Below are 16727 nucleotides of genomic sequence, written 5' to 3' on the forward strand. Positions count from 1 at the left end.
TACAGAATCTTTGGCTTTGGAAAAATTAGAACAAAAAAATATTTTTATGGCTAACAATTATTTGCAAGCAAAAACGTAACCGTTGCAACATTGCTTTGGTTCTGCTACATTTCATTTCTACAAAAGCAACAAAATAGACTGTCATTTACAGAGGTATTAATATAATGCAATACAAAATATCACTGGTGACAAGAATATTGGAATCCTGGGAATTTATGTTTTTTTTAAACACAATGTTAAAAATCTATTGAAGCTTCAGACACTAATAGGAAAAAAATGTAGAATGACAGTCTCCACATGTTTATTCCCAAGATTACATACTCATATGGACCATGCGAGAAAGAAAAATTAACAAAGTTTGTGTAGAAACTTCTTATTTTTTTTGTTCAGTTTTATTGTTATATGGACATCAGCTTACCGGAAATCACACAATAATGTGTGGCATCTCCCATATAACTATTGTTACATTTAATAGGAAGCTAGGCATGTGATTCACTGTTATCACTCACTGGTGTCAAATAGATTTGCCAAGCATATAAAAGGTTTATTTTCCAGTTCTGACAGGTATATAATAATTTATTGGTGCAAAGGTATTATATGTGTAGCACACTCACTGTTGCAACCAGGATTTGTCAAGCAATTTCTCTCACACTTTTCCTTAAATGTATAAAGATGGACTGCGTACCCTACTCACACTTTGCATGGCTGATATGAAGCATACTGTATAGCGGTTTCTTTTACACCTTAATTCTGGACTTAATTCTTCCAAACTTTTCAGTAGATTTCTACAAATTCAAAAATGTATATCCAGAAAAATGTATTAAACAAACAAAACAGAAGGGGAATGCACTTAATACATAAAAAAAAATTCCCAAGATCCGATAAAAATTAAATACAATAGGTAATAACAAGTCCAATTAAAAACATTATTCTGAGGTACATATTTAGCTGGAAAATTAGTTTGTAATACGGTAATACCTGTGGATAAAAATCAGTTTGGCTGTCCACACTCCTGAAATTGGTTGATCCGTTTTGGTCAGTTGACCGAAGGGGTTTTGATAAAGGTCAACTGACCGAAACATCTTGACCAATTTCAGGAGTGTGGACAGCCAATCTGTTTTTTATCCAGGAGGTATGACATCTTTAGTGTACTTTTAAATATGTTTCTATTTTAATTTTACAATATAGTTGTTTGATATACAGGAAGAATATTTGGATTTACATCCTAAAAAATGCAGAATAAATCAAAAACTTAAAGAAGTGGATGTAGAAAGTCATGCAAGAAATAACCAGGTATGTTCAGTGTATTATTTATTAATAAGGTCTTAAATAGCACAGCATATTCCATTGTGCTTTACAACTGCAAACAACATTGATTGCACAAAACTGGCTAATAACAGACAAAGAGGTATCCTGCTTGAAACTTTAAAATCTGTATAGAAATAAGCATTGATACACAAGGATAGATTTAATTTATTGCTAATGATCCATTCAGAGTGCATACCTTCTTGGTGGGCTGTATTATATAGTCACACAACAATGTTGGCCAGGGGTTAAATGGATCTGTACAGATGGGATATAATTAGAAAGGAAAGTTTATCAAGGTTATGTGGGCGGTTCCAGATTTTGTCATGGAATGCTTGAAGGTTTGTAGACTAGAGGATAATATTATTGTTAATGGGAGGGCATTTCAGAGTGGGTGCAACATGAAGAAAATCCTGCAATCATGAATTGGAGCATGCAGTGAGTATGGATGAGCACACTTGGTGTCAAGGGAGGACACTTTTACAGGGCCCAAAGATTCCAAGAGCCTCGGCACCTCAAGAATCTTGAAGTTCCATTCATGTGTCCTTGATTCAGAACAGGCAGCTGCAGGAAGCAGGTGACCAGCATGATAAAGTTATTTTTGTTGATGGCACAATGCATGTGGCATCATAATGTTATGCTGGTGGAGAGGATAGGAGCTGAGCCATGTGTGATAGGAGCCGCAGTCTCAGATAGAAATAGGAGATTAGTGTAGACTGTGCTGAAGAGACATTATCAGGGATTGGAATGATTGGCGAGATACAGTACTAGCAGGAGTTGGGGGTATGAAGTGACACTAGCGGTGGCTGAAAGGGGCTGGAAAGAAATAAGCAGGGGTTGGGGGGCCTGGAGGGACACAAGTGGTGGGTAGGCGAGAGATGTAGTGTGACATGGAATGGAGCTTAAAACATAGATGTTTGGGCTGATACACAGGAGAGTAATGATTCTGAGAGACACTGGGATGTAAAGCCGAAGGGACATAGAGTGAGGTTGAGAGACAGAAGTTGAATTTGAAGCTGAGAGACACATGAGTTAGGCATTATTCTGAGACATACAAAGGATAAGACTGAAGTTGAGAGACTCAAGGATTGTCTTGAAGCCACTAGAGAGGGATGGGGCACCAAGGAAAGTGTGCTGGTCCCTAAGACTTTTGTTGCCAGAACTTTGGATGAAAGATGCAGGTCTTGTGCAGAGTGAAGAGCTGTGTACATTCAGTAGTGCAGTATGTAATTGGATAGCTTGTAGTGAGGGCAATCTTATCTATCTAATTGTACCCCTTTATTCCTAAGTGGACATTGAATCAGTTTGTGTACAACTTATGGGATCCATTTAGCATCCCGGCAGTCAGAATCCCAACATTGGTCAGAAGACCAGTGCTGGAATTCCAACATCTCTCACAATGCCGGCACCAGATCCTGATTGTCATCATCCCAACCATAAAGTATGCCGGAGAGGTTTAAGGTTAGTCTGCGGGGGAAGAGGTTAGGCACTAAGAAAGGACATTTAGGCCCTAACGGCCTGATTCAGACCTGAGATCACTGACCTGCAAAGTTGCAAAGGACTGCGAGGAGATAGCAGCTGCCCAGACATAAAGAAAACCACTCTGTTAAATTGCGAGAGAATTGCGAATGGATCGCTATTCACGATCCACACGCAAATTCATACGCAATTCCTGAATCATTGAATGATTTTTCATGACTGTGTACTGTGAGTAAGTCTGACCCTTTCACAAATCTGTGACTGAGACAGCCTGATCGTGGCTAGAGCTGACATCAGACTCTCCATTAAAACACCTTATTTTTTTGGACACTCACAGAAATCATCAGGTTTCCACCCCCACATGTCGGCTTCCTGTTAGCCAAGCTCTGAATCAGACCCTAAGTAGGGTTAGGATTAGGCAGTGGGAGGTAGAGATAGGGTTTGGCACTAAGGGGGAGGTTTAGAATTAGGATCGAGGGATGGGTTAGGCTGCAAGCAGGGAAGAAACCACCTGAGTGTTGGGATCCCGACCAATGGGATGCCGATGTCTGACTTTTAACAGTCAGCATCCCATGCACCAGTGTTTGCAACATAGAGCTTTGAACACTTTTCTGCAGATCTGGTGTTAAAACTCCATAGCAATGAACCAACAATGTGAAAGTCGACAGTCAAAAAGGTCGACATGAGATAAAAAAAAAAATCCAAAACAGGTGGTATTTCATACTCTACCATCCACTAGGACGTGGTAGGAGAATATAATAGTGTGCTGAGCATAGCAAGTAACCATGCCCAAAGCCTGCTGAGCGCAGCGAGCCAGCCAAGGAGACGCGGTACTGATACAGTGTCCATGAAGACTTACGTTGATATTCAGGACAAAAAAAATTGTGAAAAACTCATGTCAACCTTTTAACTGTTGACCTTCCCATTGGTTAGATCCAATACAAAAACTGGGCTGTAGCAACACTTTTGCATACCTTGATAATTGGAGTATCATATTGCTGCTATGACCACAATTTTCACCTTGGATTCCATGTGTATTTACTATCTATATCTGGTAATAGTCTGATTTGTATGGAATAATGGCAGTGGCATCTTTATTGATGTTGGAATTCTAGTGCCAGTCTCCTAACGGCAGTGGCGATGCTGGCCTTGGTATTATGATTGCATCCTGTTAAAGTATTAAAATATTTTAACTTTCAAGAGTATTCTTCTTTGTTTTGAGTCACTTTGAGAGAATCCTGAGATATCAATCTGATGAGAGGCCTTGAAGTATATGGAATTCTTCAAAATTCAGTGTTCCACAGATATGCCTGATTAAGTGCTTCAGTAGAGTTAATACATAAAGGAGACGATTCTGGTTCACTCTTAGTGAACTGAATTCGGCCCCTGCCCTGATGGTTGGGGTTTGAGCATGTGCATTTCTGCGTATGTGAAAACCCAATTGCTTCGGCAATTTACAATGTAACTCGGGCTTTCGCAACATGGAGGGAGGGACAGGGTGGTGGTGACACTGGGCATTCCCATGGGAAGGCGGGCGGAATGAAGTCTGCCATGGGAAGGCAACTGATGTCTCATGACGTCAGCAGCCGCCCTGTCTTCGTCCCGGAGCTCACAAATATAAGTCAGTCTCCACTGACTTATATTTGTGAAGGCTGGAGAAATCATTTGATGGTCGGTGACAGTGTCACAAGGACCTGGAGAAATCATTCGATGGTCAGTGACAGTATCACAAGGACCTGGTAGACTGTGATCTTTGCAGCGTACCAAGTCAATTAGAATCAACCCCAAAGAGTGATCCCAATGGACATTATGGGGGTGGATCCATGATGCTTAATAATTTCGTCTGGTGTAATAGCCCATGAGAAGCAGGAAGTATGAGACTTTTTCCCTCATTCTGGTTGGCTCGCAAAGCAGCGTGATGAGCCTTGTAGTGCTGTTCACTCAAAAGCCTGCCCCACGCTGTTCACATATTTTACTTGGAGTGCTGCAAATGGATGATTTGAATATACATCTATTCGCAGCCTTGCACGGGTCCCCGAAATCATTCGATGGTCGCCAACCATCGAATGATTTCTGAAGTGCTCGTTAATCTAACTCACACTCTGCAAACAATGTGGGCATCTGACATTCGGTGAGGTCAGCTTCCCACCCCTGGAATGCAGGAAGCCACCCCTGTTCACATTTTCCTGGGTGCACCCAGTGTTTTCCTGGAAACGCCCAGAAAACGCTGGGCGTTCGCATGCGAATGCCTCCTGTATGCCCTTCCTGCTGAGGGTGCGTGCAGAGAAGACCTGCACATGCGCATTTTCGCCAATGATCTTCTACATCGGTCCCCGTTGCAAATTCACAAAAGGGCAAATGGATGAGAATGAGGGCCTTTGCCACTTTAAAAAAAAATGGAAGAACTCGCACAAAGATTATACATTGAAGATTTCTTTCATCACATCTAAGGGATGTATTGTGTTTCCTATTTATGTTAGCGCCTGTTTTGGAATTTTCATCTTTGTATTTCTTTGGTTTTTGTATGTGTTTGGTCATACTTAGGGGGAAATTTACTTTAAGATGGGAGTTCTATTTCACATTGGATATTGCTATGGTTAACCAATCAGAATCTACTTTTTATTTATTTAGCGCCTTCTAGAAGATAATAGATAGTATCTGATTGGTTACCCATACATAGCAATATCCCATCTAAAATAGAACTCCTATCTTAATAAATTTCCCCCTTAGGTTCTTCCTACTTGGGCTACTTTCAATGTACAATTGGAGGTACTCTACCCTTTCTCATATCTGCTTTTAGTATGTTGAGCATTATATGGCATATAGATATCAAAATGGAAATAACAGAGACGCAGTTGGTTCAATAATAGAGAAGAAAGGTCACAGTAAGAGATGTCGATTCGGATGTCATGAACATAAAGCTTAGACTGGAGGACACATGAGGAAATCATTTAACTAAGAGATGTACATTAAATTGAGAAAGCAGAATACCCAGAAAAAAAACATTTTTGTAGATCCCAATATAGTGAAATTTGAAGATAGAATTCGATAGAGACATTATAAGAGCATCCGGATAAGTAGAAAGTGAAGCATGAAAGTCATTTGGGACTAATTCATTGGTATTCAATTAGCATGCAAATGCAGTAGCGATTTCCTAGGCAACAGAACTTCTAATGTTAATAAAATTAAGCTGCCACCCAGGAATGAAAAGATATGTCCATCGGAGCTATCACAAACTTAATTGCAATTGCATATACATTCGCAGTGTATACGGACTAATGAGGAACAATGAGGTCTAAGCTTACCAGAATTGACACAGCAGTATTGATGCTGGCGCCATGTTTCTCTGAATAAATGATTGTAACTGAATACAGATACATCGGTCTATGTTTTTCCCACAACTCTCCAGGTTACTTCCTGTCAATCAATTTTCCATAAAATTGTTATTGCAAGCAAGATCACAGCGTTACCTTGGTTCATGCACATTGCAGATGCAGCACATGCGGACAAGAGGACCTTGGTGCCTACTGCATCCACTCTCGAGTGCTAACTGTGCTAATTTCTAGGTATAAGGCTCCCATAGAGACAAGTACCAGCTTCTCTGCAGGATTTAATGGGCAAGGTGTGCCAAATTGGGAGCTGAACTTTGGTACCCAAATTTAAGCTCCACCTATAAAGGAAGTCCTTGGGAATGCTCCTGTGACAGTATTTATCCCCAAACCATGCTCCACTATCTACTTGTGTTATATGGTAAAAAGGAAGGAAGCAGCGCCCCCTAGGGGGTGATGCTAGTAGCGCTTGACTGAGGGTGTTTCACTGAGCTGCTGCTAAATAGGGATAGTCAGTCCCTAGGAAGGGGTTAGCAAAAAGAAAAGATCCGAATAGCAGTGCTAATTTAAAATACTAAGACCAATTGGACTGGCTTCACAATAAAAAACACAATTTATTACACATGATGTGACCAAATAAAATAACATTTAAAATAAATAGTATTTTATATTGCTATGCAGATAATGAAAAACTTTTGGTTAATAAAAACCACTATAAAAATGCTAGTGCACTAGACTTGAGTCCTGTGATTCCTGGTGTAATAAGAGGATAAGGAAATTTTGGGGGGTCTGTCCGTTCCTATTAGGTCCTTTTAGAGCACTCCCAAGAATAAAATGAAGGGGGTGTTTGTTTACCGTCAACTTATGGGGCACAGTCCTCCGCTGTTGGCGGCCTCCTCAGCAGGTATGTACGCTGGTCCGAGTTGGTGTCCAGTTTACCTTGGAGGGTAGTGAGCACTCAGAGCTTGTTGGAAATTGGCTCCTGTGCTGGAACTCGTGGAGCTTTCAAATAAAGGGCTGGTTTGGATGGATCCCAATCAAAGATGGTAGATGAGTTCTGATACCAGGATTCAATGGGGTCTGGGTAACACTCCAGGAGTACTGAGTTATTTGCAGTAAAGAGGTATCTGGGGTTAAAAGACAGGTATGTTAGGTGAAGTACAGTAGGTTTGTTTGGCAAGCTGTGTGAAGTATCAAAGATAATACTACATTACTGTGATATTTTCTATTTGCAGTTATTTACACTGAAAAATGCTACTCTACAGGACTGGCTCAAGCAGCACGGGATCTCTACCAAGGCCAGAGACAAAAAAGAGCAACTGGTGACAAAAATCATGCAGTTTCTACAGGAATCCTAAGCAATTTAGCCTATAGTAAATCTGTGTGTGTGGGGGGGGGGGGTGTTAGAGGCATTCAAGGGGTTATTCTGGTTCACTTGCTTAGGCAAATTCACTCTCTAATGGAAAAAACCATATGCACTGCAGGTGGGGCTAGTGTAACATGTGCAAAGAGAGTTAGATTTGAGTGATTGTACCTTTGTGAGTGAACCAGAATAACCCCCTACATTTAGAATAAATACTCCCTTCTCAAGTAATGGGTCTGCAACTGGAAAAAGTCCCATTCCCATTATGACCTCCTAATTCTGGCATTCTATTTTCGGGTGATACATTATGTCCCGGATGCAAAAATGTCCATTCACTAGTGCAGGGTCCTATAGGTGCAGAATGAACTCACGCTTCAGACTGAAAGGTCCCCCGGAGTCAAGTGACGGTTGTATAAAATTCGATGTATGTTAATCTGTGGGACAGATGTTCATCACCTCCTTGGTATTGCATAAAAGTCTTGGGGTCTGGTTCGGGTATCCTAGTGTTGTTGCTGATTCAGTTTTCACAAAATGTGATAGGAGCAGGAACATGCCACTGGTGTGTTTTGATGAATAGACCCAGCTTTTTAGGATATGTGATGATATTGAAAAATATTTGCCCGATTATACTAATTATACTACTATAATAAGAAAACGTTCTAATAGTTACACAAGTTTATGGACATTTTCTTAATTTTATTGAAATATACAATTACAAGCTTTTGAAAGAAAATAAACTTCTAATATCCTTTATGATGTTCAAAAACATTTCTTTGTAACATGCTAATACATCTATTATTAAGTATTGTATACACTTGTCTAATGGCAAAATGTGTGGTCAATAAAATAAAAAAGGACATTTTCAGTTGTCCAGAAAATTCAAATTACAATTAATAGGTGTGAGCCCAAGAATCCCAGGCTACAGGTAATATAGAATATTGAATGCTCTGAGTCCCTATAAATAAACTGGATATCTCTATATGAGTATCAAGCATTGTAATTAACATCACAGAAACACCCAAAAAACAAATGCAAAAGGAGAAACTACAGTAATGTAAACAATATTTATTTGTTCATTAGATATATGAGTGTGTGTGTATGTATCTGTAGCATCTAGTTCATGGTTGTTAAGCCCAGAGTTGTTAAATGACTGGCTTTTTGTTGATATACGTAATACAGGTTGCTTTTCCAACACCCTTGATTCCTGGAATATCTGTTTGCCAGACTAAAAGAGGTAACTTTTTACATGTAGGACCTTCAGTACATTTCTAAAGCAATAAATGTTACAGCTTAATATTAGTTAAACAATCAAACTCAGTATGCATCCCAACTGTCCTGATTTTCAGTACATGTACAACAGCATCCTGGCAGTGGCATCCCAGCCATATTAGCACCACTGACACTTGCACTGTCCTCAGAAGCCATAGCAACATCAATTACACCGTCACTTGCATTGTACTTGGAAGCCATACTATTAACACTTGTGCGAAGTGTGTGCGGTGCCAATGTGCAGAATATATGTCTAAATTAAAAGAGGTGACGGACCATCAGTTGGCGGAAAATTGGTAGTGTACCAGTATTATAGATAACGGTGTCACAAAATAATACATGTGTTTTGTTTGATTTTGGTTGCAGCTGTCAATGTGTTTGTATACATTACATTGTCAAATATCCAAATAAAAATCCATTTAATTTTGACCCCATTTTACTCAATGTTAAAATATGTTATAGAGGTATTAAACCAATAAATTGCACATGATGGAGTGAATATCAATGGAGGTTTAAAAACAGGATTATACTAAGAATATTCTAAGAATATAAAATAGTACATAAACAAAAAAAAATGCATAATTTATATTGGCTACAGTATATCTATATTTAACAGATTTACACAATAAATCACCAAATGTTGAATGTATGATTAAGCTACCTAAACAAGAGTTAAATGATAAACCGTTCTAAACACAAAAATATTCCCGACCTTTGACCCAGTCAAACTTTTGTACCAGATAAATGTAACCACTGCCGACTTATTATCTGTCAACCTTTTGTACCTGTCGACCTTATTACTATTAACCATTTGGGGTCGACCCTGACTTTAAGTACTGTAGAGCTTGTATACTACGCTCATATTAATTATATGATCATCAGAAGGTGGTAAACTCATATTCTGAATTGCATTAATATATTTAAATGAATCCCACATTCATTGTGGAAATCTTAGGGGTGAGATGATAACTTTCTGCTGTAGTAATGGTTCCAGTGACAGACTGTTTTGGTGCAATAAAAACAATTGCAGGCACTATTAGTCCACCTAAACATAACTTTATAACATATACAAACACTGAGATTGGAGTTCATATCAGTTTTAATTTAACTTTTGCATACCAACCAATATAAATAGAAAAGGTACTTATTTCCTAGCACGGCTCCCATCTCATTGATTGTATGCCTTACTTAAGGCATACAATCAATACAATTGAAACGATTTTTTAATTGTATGGATCTCATTATGATATTATGCATTCATAAGATGCATGAGATCCATAAGATGCTATAAGAAAAAATTTGTGAGCCCCAATAACCATTGTTAACGCCACCAGCACTATCAACGCCAACCCGAAGCGTGGCGAGCCCGCGAGGGGCGGCGGTACGCGTCCTTCGACCTTTTCATACCCCCACTATCCACGTTGGCGTGGAGTTGATTATATATAGTGTGGCAAGCCAGCGAGCCACCGAGCCCGAAGCGTGGCGAGCCCCGCGAGGGGACGTGGACTACTTCACATGTATTCCGCGTCCGCTCGCCACACTTCGGGCTCGGTGGCTGGCTGCGCTCGCCACCATATAAGATCAACTCCATGCTGACGTGGATAGTGGGGGTATGAAAAGGTCGGAGGACGCGTACCGCTGCGCTCGCCACGCTTCGGTTTGGCGTCAATAGTGGGGTGGCGTTAACAATGGGGGGGGCCATTTCACCCATGAGGGGGGTTAGCAATGAAAATTGGGGTTTTGGGGGCTTTTTACATTGGAATAAATGTAAAATTGGGTCTCAGGGACCATTTCACATTGATTCCAATGTAAAAATCTCGTCGATTGCATCATCTCATGCATCTTATGCCGCACAAACACATAAGATGCATGCAATGCTTGAGATGTAAAAATCTCGTCGATCTCGTCGATTGTATCATCTCATGCATCTTATGCCTTACAAACACATAAGATGCATGCAATGCTTGAGATATCAGCCCGACACATACAATCTAGATCGTGGGCGCCGTGCTAGGCAATAAGTACCATAGAAAACAATAAAAATGTGGCTGTATATTAGCATAATCATTGTAGCCCCTATGTATATAAGGAATATTATGAACAAAACTCGAATAAAATCGTGTTTGTTATCAAGTAAATCCTGCAAAGTGCATCGATAAATGATAGCTGATACAAATTAAATCAGCTCAAATATTTCCCATTTAAAGGTTTTTTGTCCTTTCCAATTTCCTTGGATCATGTTGCCCAGCACAGGAAAATACATCTGCTGTACAAAGTTTTACAGCACAGATTGAGTATCCCTTATCCAAAATGCTCAGAACCAGAATCATTTTGGATAACAGATTATTCCGTATTTCAGAATATTTTTATCGGACAGATGTGTGAACACAAAATGCATTTATGTTGTGTAAAAACATCAAACACATAAAATACACACAAACTTGCACATATTTAGTGGCAGTTACTTATCATGCCCCCAGTAGTACCAATTACATATATCACAGTAGTGCTTTTAGCACCAAAGAAAAAAAGGACATTCCAAAAACTATGGTTTTCTGAATAATTTGGATAACAGATATATACGGATAAGGGAAACCTGTATATCATTATGTAGGCTGGAGCCATAACTAAGGGTGCGCGAGTTCTGCTGCCACACAAGACCTAGGGGGCAACCCCATTGTTCCCCCGTGGGGCCAGAGTAACAGGCATGGCAACATGATGATCACCAACCACCAGATGGCCATAAATCATAAGTGTTAAATTGAATTTCTGTTTGTCACACAAAATGGTGCATTTATTGTACATTGGGGCTTATAGTGTAGTGGGTCTACTTGTCTACATGGCACTGGTCACACCCCTTCTGCTTCTCATCAAATTAGGCTTTTTGTGATTGTAATTTATCCAAACCTAGTTTAGTTGTAAAACATAGTAATACTGTATCAGCAGCATTAAAGGCTTATGAATATAGATTCCTAGTTTTCTATTTCCTCTTCAAAGCAGCAAAAGGTCAGAAAGTTGGTAAATAAAGTCGATTTTTTTTTTTAGAAAAAAAAATTCAAATACAAAAAAACATAATAAATACTGTATGTTTTCATTTTCTAGTTTCTGTTCCATTAGACAGACTGGTAAGCCCCATGTTTAAAATTTCAAAGTTAATTTAGGCTGGAGCCTTTTAATCTAGTTGTAGTTCATTCACGTATGTTTTGAATTACAGGTGACTGCAGGCCAAATGCTAAAATCATCTCTCATTACCCCTTAAAACAAGCTTTGAAGGTGAATCACATGCATTTCAATGACCTTGTTCAGAAATGAAAAAAAAGCTGAGGTTTGTGTACAGCCGATATGTTATCTGAAACAAAACACATTTTACTAAAAGCAGAACAGCGTATTGCCGTGTCTCTGCAAAGTTGGAGTAAGGGCCAGTAATGTTACTCTAGCTTCCCCGGACTGCTGCTGCGATACAGTCGCTAGGTCAACACTATGAAGGTCGACTTATATTAGGGCGACCACTAACGGTCGACAGGGCTTAGGTTGACGCATGAAATAGGTCAACATGGCTAAGGTCGAAAGGTCAACACAAGCATTAGGTCCACAATGGAAAGGTCAACAGTCAAAAGGTTATTTCAAGACGACTTTTGCCGACAGGCGGTATTTCATACCCTACCATCCACTAGGGCATGTAGGGTAAATATTATAGTGTGCCGAGAGTAGCGAGGCACGTGTCCAAAGCATGGAGAGCGCAACGAGCCATGCAAGGGGACGCGGAACACTCATACGGGGTTCATGTCGACTTATGTCAAAATTCGGGACAAAAAATGGGAAAACTTATTTTGACTTTCGACCTTCCCATTATCGACTTAATGCTGAGCCATGTCAACCTATTTCATGTGTTGACCTAAGCCCTGTTGGCCTTTAATGGTTGACGTAATGTATGTCGACATTTATAGAGTTGACCCTATGACCCATACCCCTGCTGCTGTGGCTGAATTCAGCCAATCAGCGTCCGGCCAGTCTTTTCAAATTCAGCAGTGCTTCCCGCCACACCGCCCGGCAAATATCGCTACAAGCTCCCAGCTGCCACTGCCCGGATCCCCACTGCCTGGATGCTGCTGCCTGGCTCTGCTGCTGCACATAGGTGGTGGGGGGTCCAGGGACTAGCAGCAGCGGGTTGCATGGGCACAGTGCCACAGTCATCCTTACAGTGCTGTCCAGCTTACAACTCACAGAGACTCCTATCAGTGGTGGATGGTTTATCTCTGTCACGATCCAGGTAAAACAAACACTATTTTTACCTGTAAAGTGTCTCTCCAGACTGTCACTGTGCTCCAGGTCTATATATATTCAGTGTTGTTTGTGTGCAGATCACAGCACAGATTCCCACATTCATTCCAGTGATTACCTGATGCTGCAGCTGTGCAGCAAGTCGTGCCTAATGCCTCAGCCCACTACAGCTCGTTACTACTTTTGTTATAGGCCTCAGCCATGCAGCAAGCAAACAGACTTTCCCTCCATAGACAAACATGGGTGCAACCATAATTACCAGTGTCACATGGACTTTACCAGCCAATCCGATGCAGCTTCCCTCCTGGTTATTAGCCAGCCAATCCTTCTCCTACCTGCAGGTATAAGAGTGCTGGGAGGAGTCCTGGACTCTGTCAGAGCTTCCATTGTCAACCATTCAGTTGGATGTTTCTGGGTCCTACTGCTAATACCAGCTCCAGCACAGCCTGACTTGCTCTTGCATTGTCTCCTGCTGCTTCCAGGCAGTCTCCAAGCCTGCAGTTCCCATCAGCATCTATTCCGGCTGTCCCGGTCAGCTTCTATTACTACTGCCTCCAGGCTATCTACACGTCATCCATTTCTCGTCGGCATCCAAGCCTGCTGTTTCCAGTCAGCATCCATTCATGCTGTCCTGGTCAGCTTCTACTACTGCTGTCTACACATCATATGTTTCCAGTCAGCATCCATTGCTGCTGCCCTGGTCAGCTTCCACTACTGCTGCCTTCAAGCCATCTCCTTGTAATCCGGTTCCAGTTTATTCTTCAAATCTTCAAAGTTTGTTTGTTCTCCAAGTCCGTTTCCCGTGTTGTTCTCCATAGTCTTCAGTTCTTCGTTAAAGTACCACTGTCTTCGTGTTTACTTCAATAAAAACTTTTTGATTTATTTCACACCTTTGGGCCTTCCTTTATGTGTGAGTGGATGTCTAAGACCCTTTACGGGCTCCCAGGTTTTAATACACCTGCCTCTACGACTGAGGCTTCCCAGGGTCAGCTCCCACCCTCAGGCGTGACAATCTCACACCAGAAAATGCAGGGACTAGGCTAGTGTGAAAGGGGCCAACCTGGGAATGTTCCTACTTGATCCCTGGACTGTATAAGTCCTTGCATTTTCTGGTGTGAAAGGGTATTACATTCCTCCAGACCATACTGATTTATTCTGCATAATCCCAATTAATTCTAAAACACAGATCACAGGATGGCCATGCCCACTATGAAACAGCCATGTCCCAGACTCAATTCTGATTTCCCTGATGTTGGAAAGTACAGGACTGTTCAGTGGAGTGGGGCCCCCTGCTGTACATATGCAATCCATCAGAGTAATGCTGGCCTTACACTAGACCAACTTTCATCGCATCATGCAACTGGTAGGTTGGACTGAAAATCTGGTACTGTATGGGAGAAAATCAGCAATTTGCTTACAAACCCAGGAAAATGGACAAAAACATTCAGTCAAATTGTTTAAATCAAACCGGTTCAACTACAGTACCGTCTGACCAACGGTTTTTGGCCATTTCCAGATTTTGGGAGCAAATTACTGAATTACAAATTACATTTGTTCTCATCCATTACCAGATTTTTATTCCATCCAGCCAACATGCATAGTTGGATGAAAGTTGGTCTAGTGCAGTGGTAGCCAACTCCAGTCCTCGAGAGCTACCAACAGTTCATGTTTTCTAGATCATCCAGCTGGGGCACAGGTGCACTCATTACTGACTGACACATTATAAATGATCCACAGGTGGAGCTAATTATGCCACTTATGATTCTGTGAGGAGACCTGGAAAAAGTTAACTGTTGGTATCTCTCGAGGACTGGAATTGGATATCCCTGGTCTAGTGTATGGCAAGCAGATCAAGAGAGGAGAGCTTGCGCATGGCATCTCTTCAACGTTCACAGTGATCTCTGGCTACCCCCAACCCCCACCCATGGAACATTGCCACCTGCGGGAGAGACAGCAGGACAGTCTCCAAATAGCGGCACTGTCCGGTTGTAATCGGGACAGTTGGGTGATACAAAGTTAAAAGTAAGTTGGCCGTAATTGCTTTGCACATTGGACCTTATTCCGCTGTGTAGTGTGCGTGCACCCAGCAAACAGAATGTTCGCCGTGGGTGCACGTACCCTGCACATGCGCAGATGCACACCATCGGCCCCCCGTGCATTTAAATCAAAATAAGGTTTATTGTGTGCACAGAGCTAAATGTTTTTTTTGTTTTTTTTTTACCGATATACTGTATATAGTGTTACCTGTGAATATCCCCCATTACAGCTCAGTTACATCTTTTCAGCTGCAAGTGCATATGGAGTTGAAATGGGTACAAGGCATAAGGTTGGTTTAAGAGGATATGCATTGTGTGAACATACAAGATATATTTCTCAAACTAGCATACACTCCACTCCTAGTTCCGTAATAGAGAGTAACACTCTCTATCCCCATATGGGGTATTCAATCATTATTTAGGCTGAGAGTAGAGAGATTACCTCTCTCTATACCTATATGGGGGTATTCAATCATTATTCAGACTGTCGGAATGTCGAATTTTTGTCCATTTCCGACATCAATTCAACAGTCAGAATTCAAACTTTGTATCTCTTTAAGAATAAAAATGATTATAAAGGAATATTAATTAAACAACAGTAAGCTTATAACTTTATGGTTTGAGTAAACCACAACTTACTCCACACTTCTGTCACTATGGACATGAGAAAGAGTAAAAATATGCAGCTCTTTATTTTATATTTCCCTTTATTAACCCTTTGAGTACCCACATCTCTGTGAGAGATGTGCAAAATATCTGCTAAAAATGTCAGCGTCGCTCACATTTGTTATATAGAATCGAATAAAAAACATTGTCTAAAATAAGATTATATTTACTATGGGCGAGATGTATCAAATGGAAAATGCGGTAAAACCCCGGTTTTACCGCATTTTCCAATGTATCAAAAATGATACAGCAGTGTAGGGTATCGCCACCTTTGGGTGGCGATACCCTATAGAAGCCTTTGGGCTTATTTTTGCCGCCGCCGACGCAAACCCGCCCCCTCACCGACCCCCCCTCTGGCTTACCTTCCTGAAGGGTCCTCCTGGACCCTGGAAGGTAAACCCCTCCCCCTAGTGACGCAGCCGGACGTCCTTCCGGCTGCAGGGGGGAGGAGGAGGCGCCAGCTAAGCAAGCTGTCCCCGGCGTGAGGGATTCAGGAGCCGGCTGGAAGGTGACGGAGGCGCCCCCGCACACCACATTCCAGGTATCGCGGGGGGCCTCCGTCACCGCATCGCGAAGCCAGCCGCATATGTTAGTACATATGCGGCAGCATCGCGTGGCGGGGGGGGCGCGAAGGGCGGCGATGTATTTTAATACATCCCGCCCTATATGAGGTAAACATTACAGGTAAATGTTTGCTTGTCAATTTTCACATCTTCTGTGATAAATTCACTTGTCACTCAAAGGATTTAATAGTCCACTTAATTCCAAAACACCTGTAAACATACTGTATATGGTAACTAAAGCCCCGTACACACAGGGGATATATATAGCTCAGCAACATATGGCTGAGCAATATTTTGCTCTGTGTCTCCTGTTCATCAGCGACCAGAGATGGTCCCTGATGTAAAAGAAACTGCCGGGGGGAACCCGGCAGTGGAAATCAGCTGGTCGCAGGACCAGCGATCACTACAGGGGTAAAAACGGGAGCACGCACCCGGC

At 41.4% G+C, this 16727-nt stretch overlaps 1 protein-coding gene across 11 annotated transcripts in view; it reads left to right on the top strand.

Annotated features, from left to right (window-relative positions):
* Positions 1-12241, top strand: part of C5H18orf63 (chromosome 5 C18orf63 homolog) — a 125294-nt gene extending 113053 nt beyond the window's left edge. For 4 of the 11 annotated variants that reach the window (XM_083187742.1, XM_083187737.1, XM_083187738.1 and 1 more), the window contains 2 exons: positions 1189-1293; positions 7349-9251. In XM_083187742.1, the coding sequence (XP_083043868.1) occupies positions 1189-1293; positions 7349-7471 (228 nt within the window). In that variant the 3' untranslated portion in view covers positions 7472-9251. Of the gene's footprint in view, positions 1-1188; positions 1294-7348; positions 9252-11959 lie in introns of those variants that run through there. The other 7 variants (XM_083187734.1, XM_083187735.1, XM_083187733.1 and 4 more) reach the window with 4 other exon arrangements.
* Positions 12242-16727: the final 4486 nt, after the last annotated feature.

This window comes from Crinia signifera, chromosome 5 (assembly GCF_055691185.1).
Source record: "Crinia signifera chromosome 5, ASM5569118v1, whole genome shotgun sequence".
NCBI lineage: Eukaryota > Metazoa > Chordata > Amphibia > Anura > Myobatrachidae > Crinia > Crinia signifera.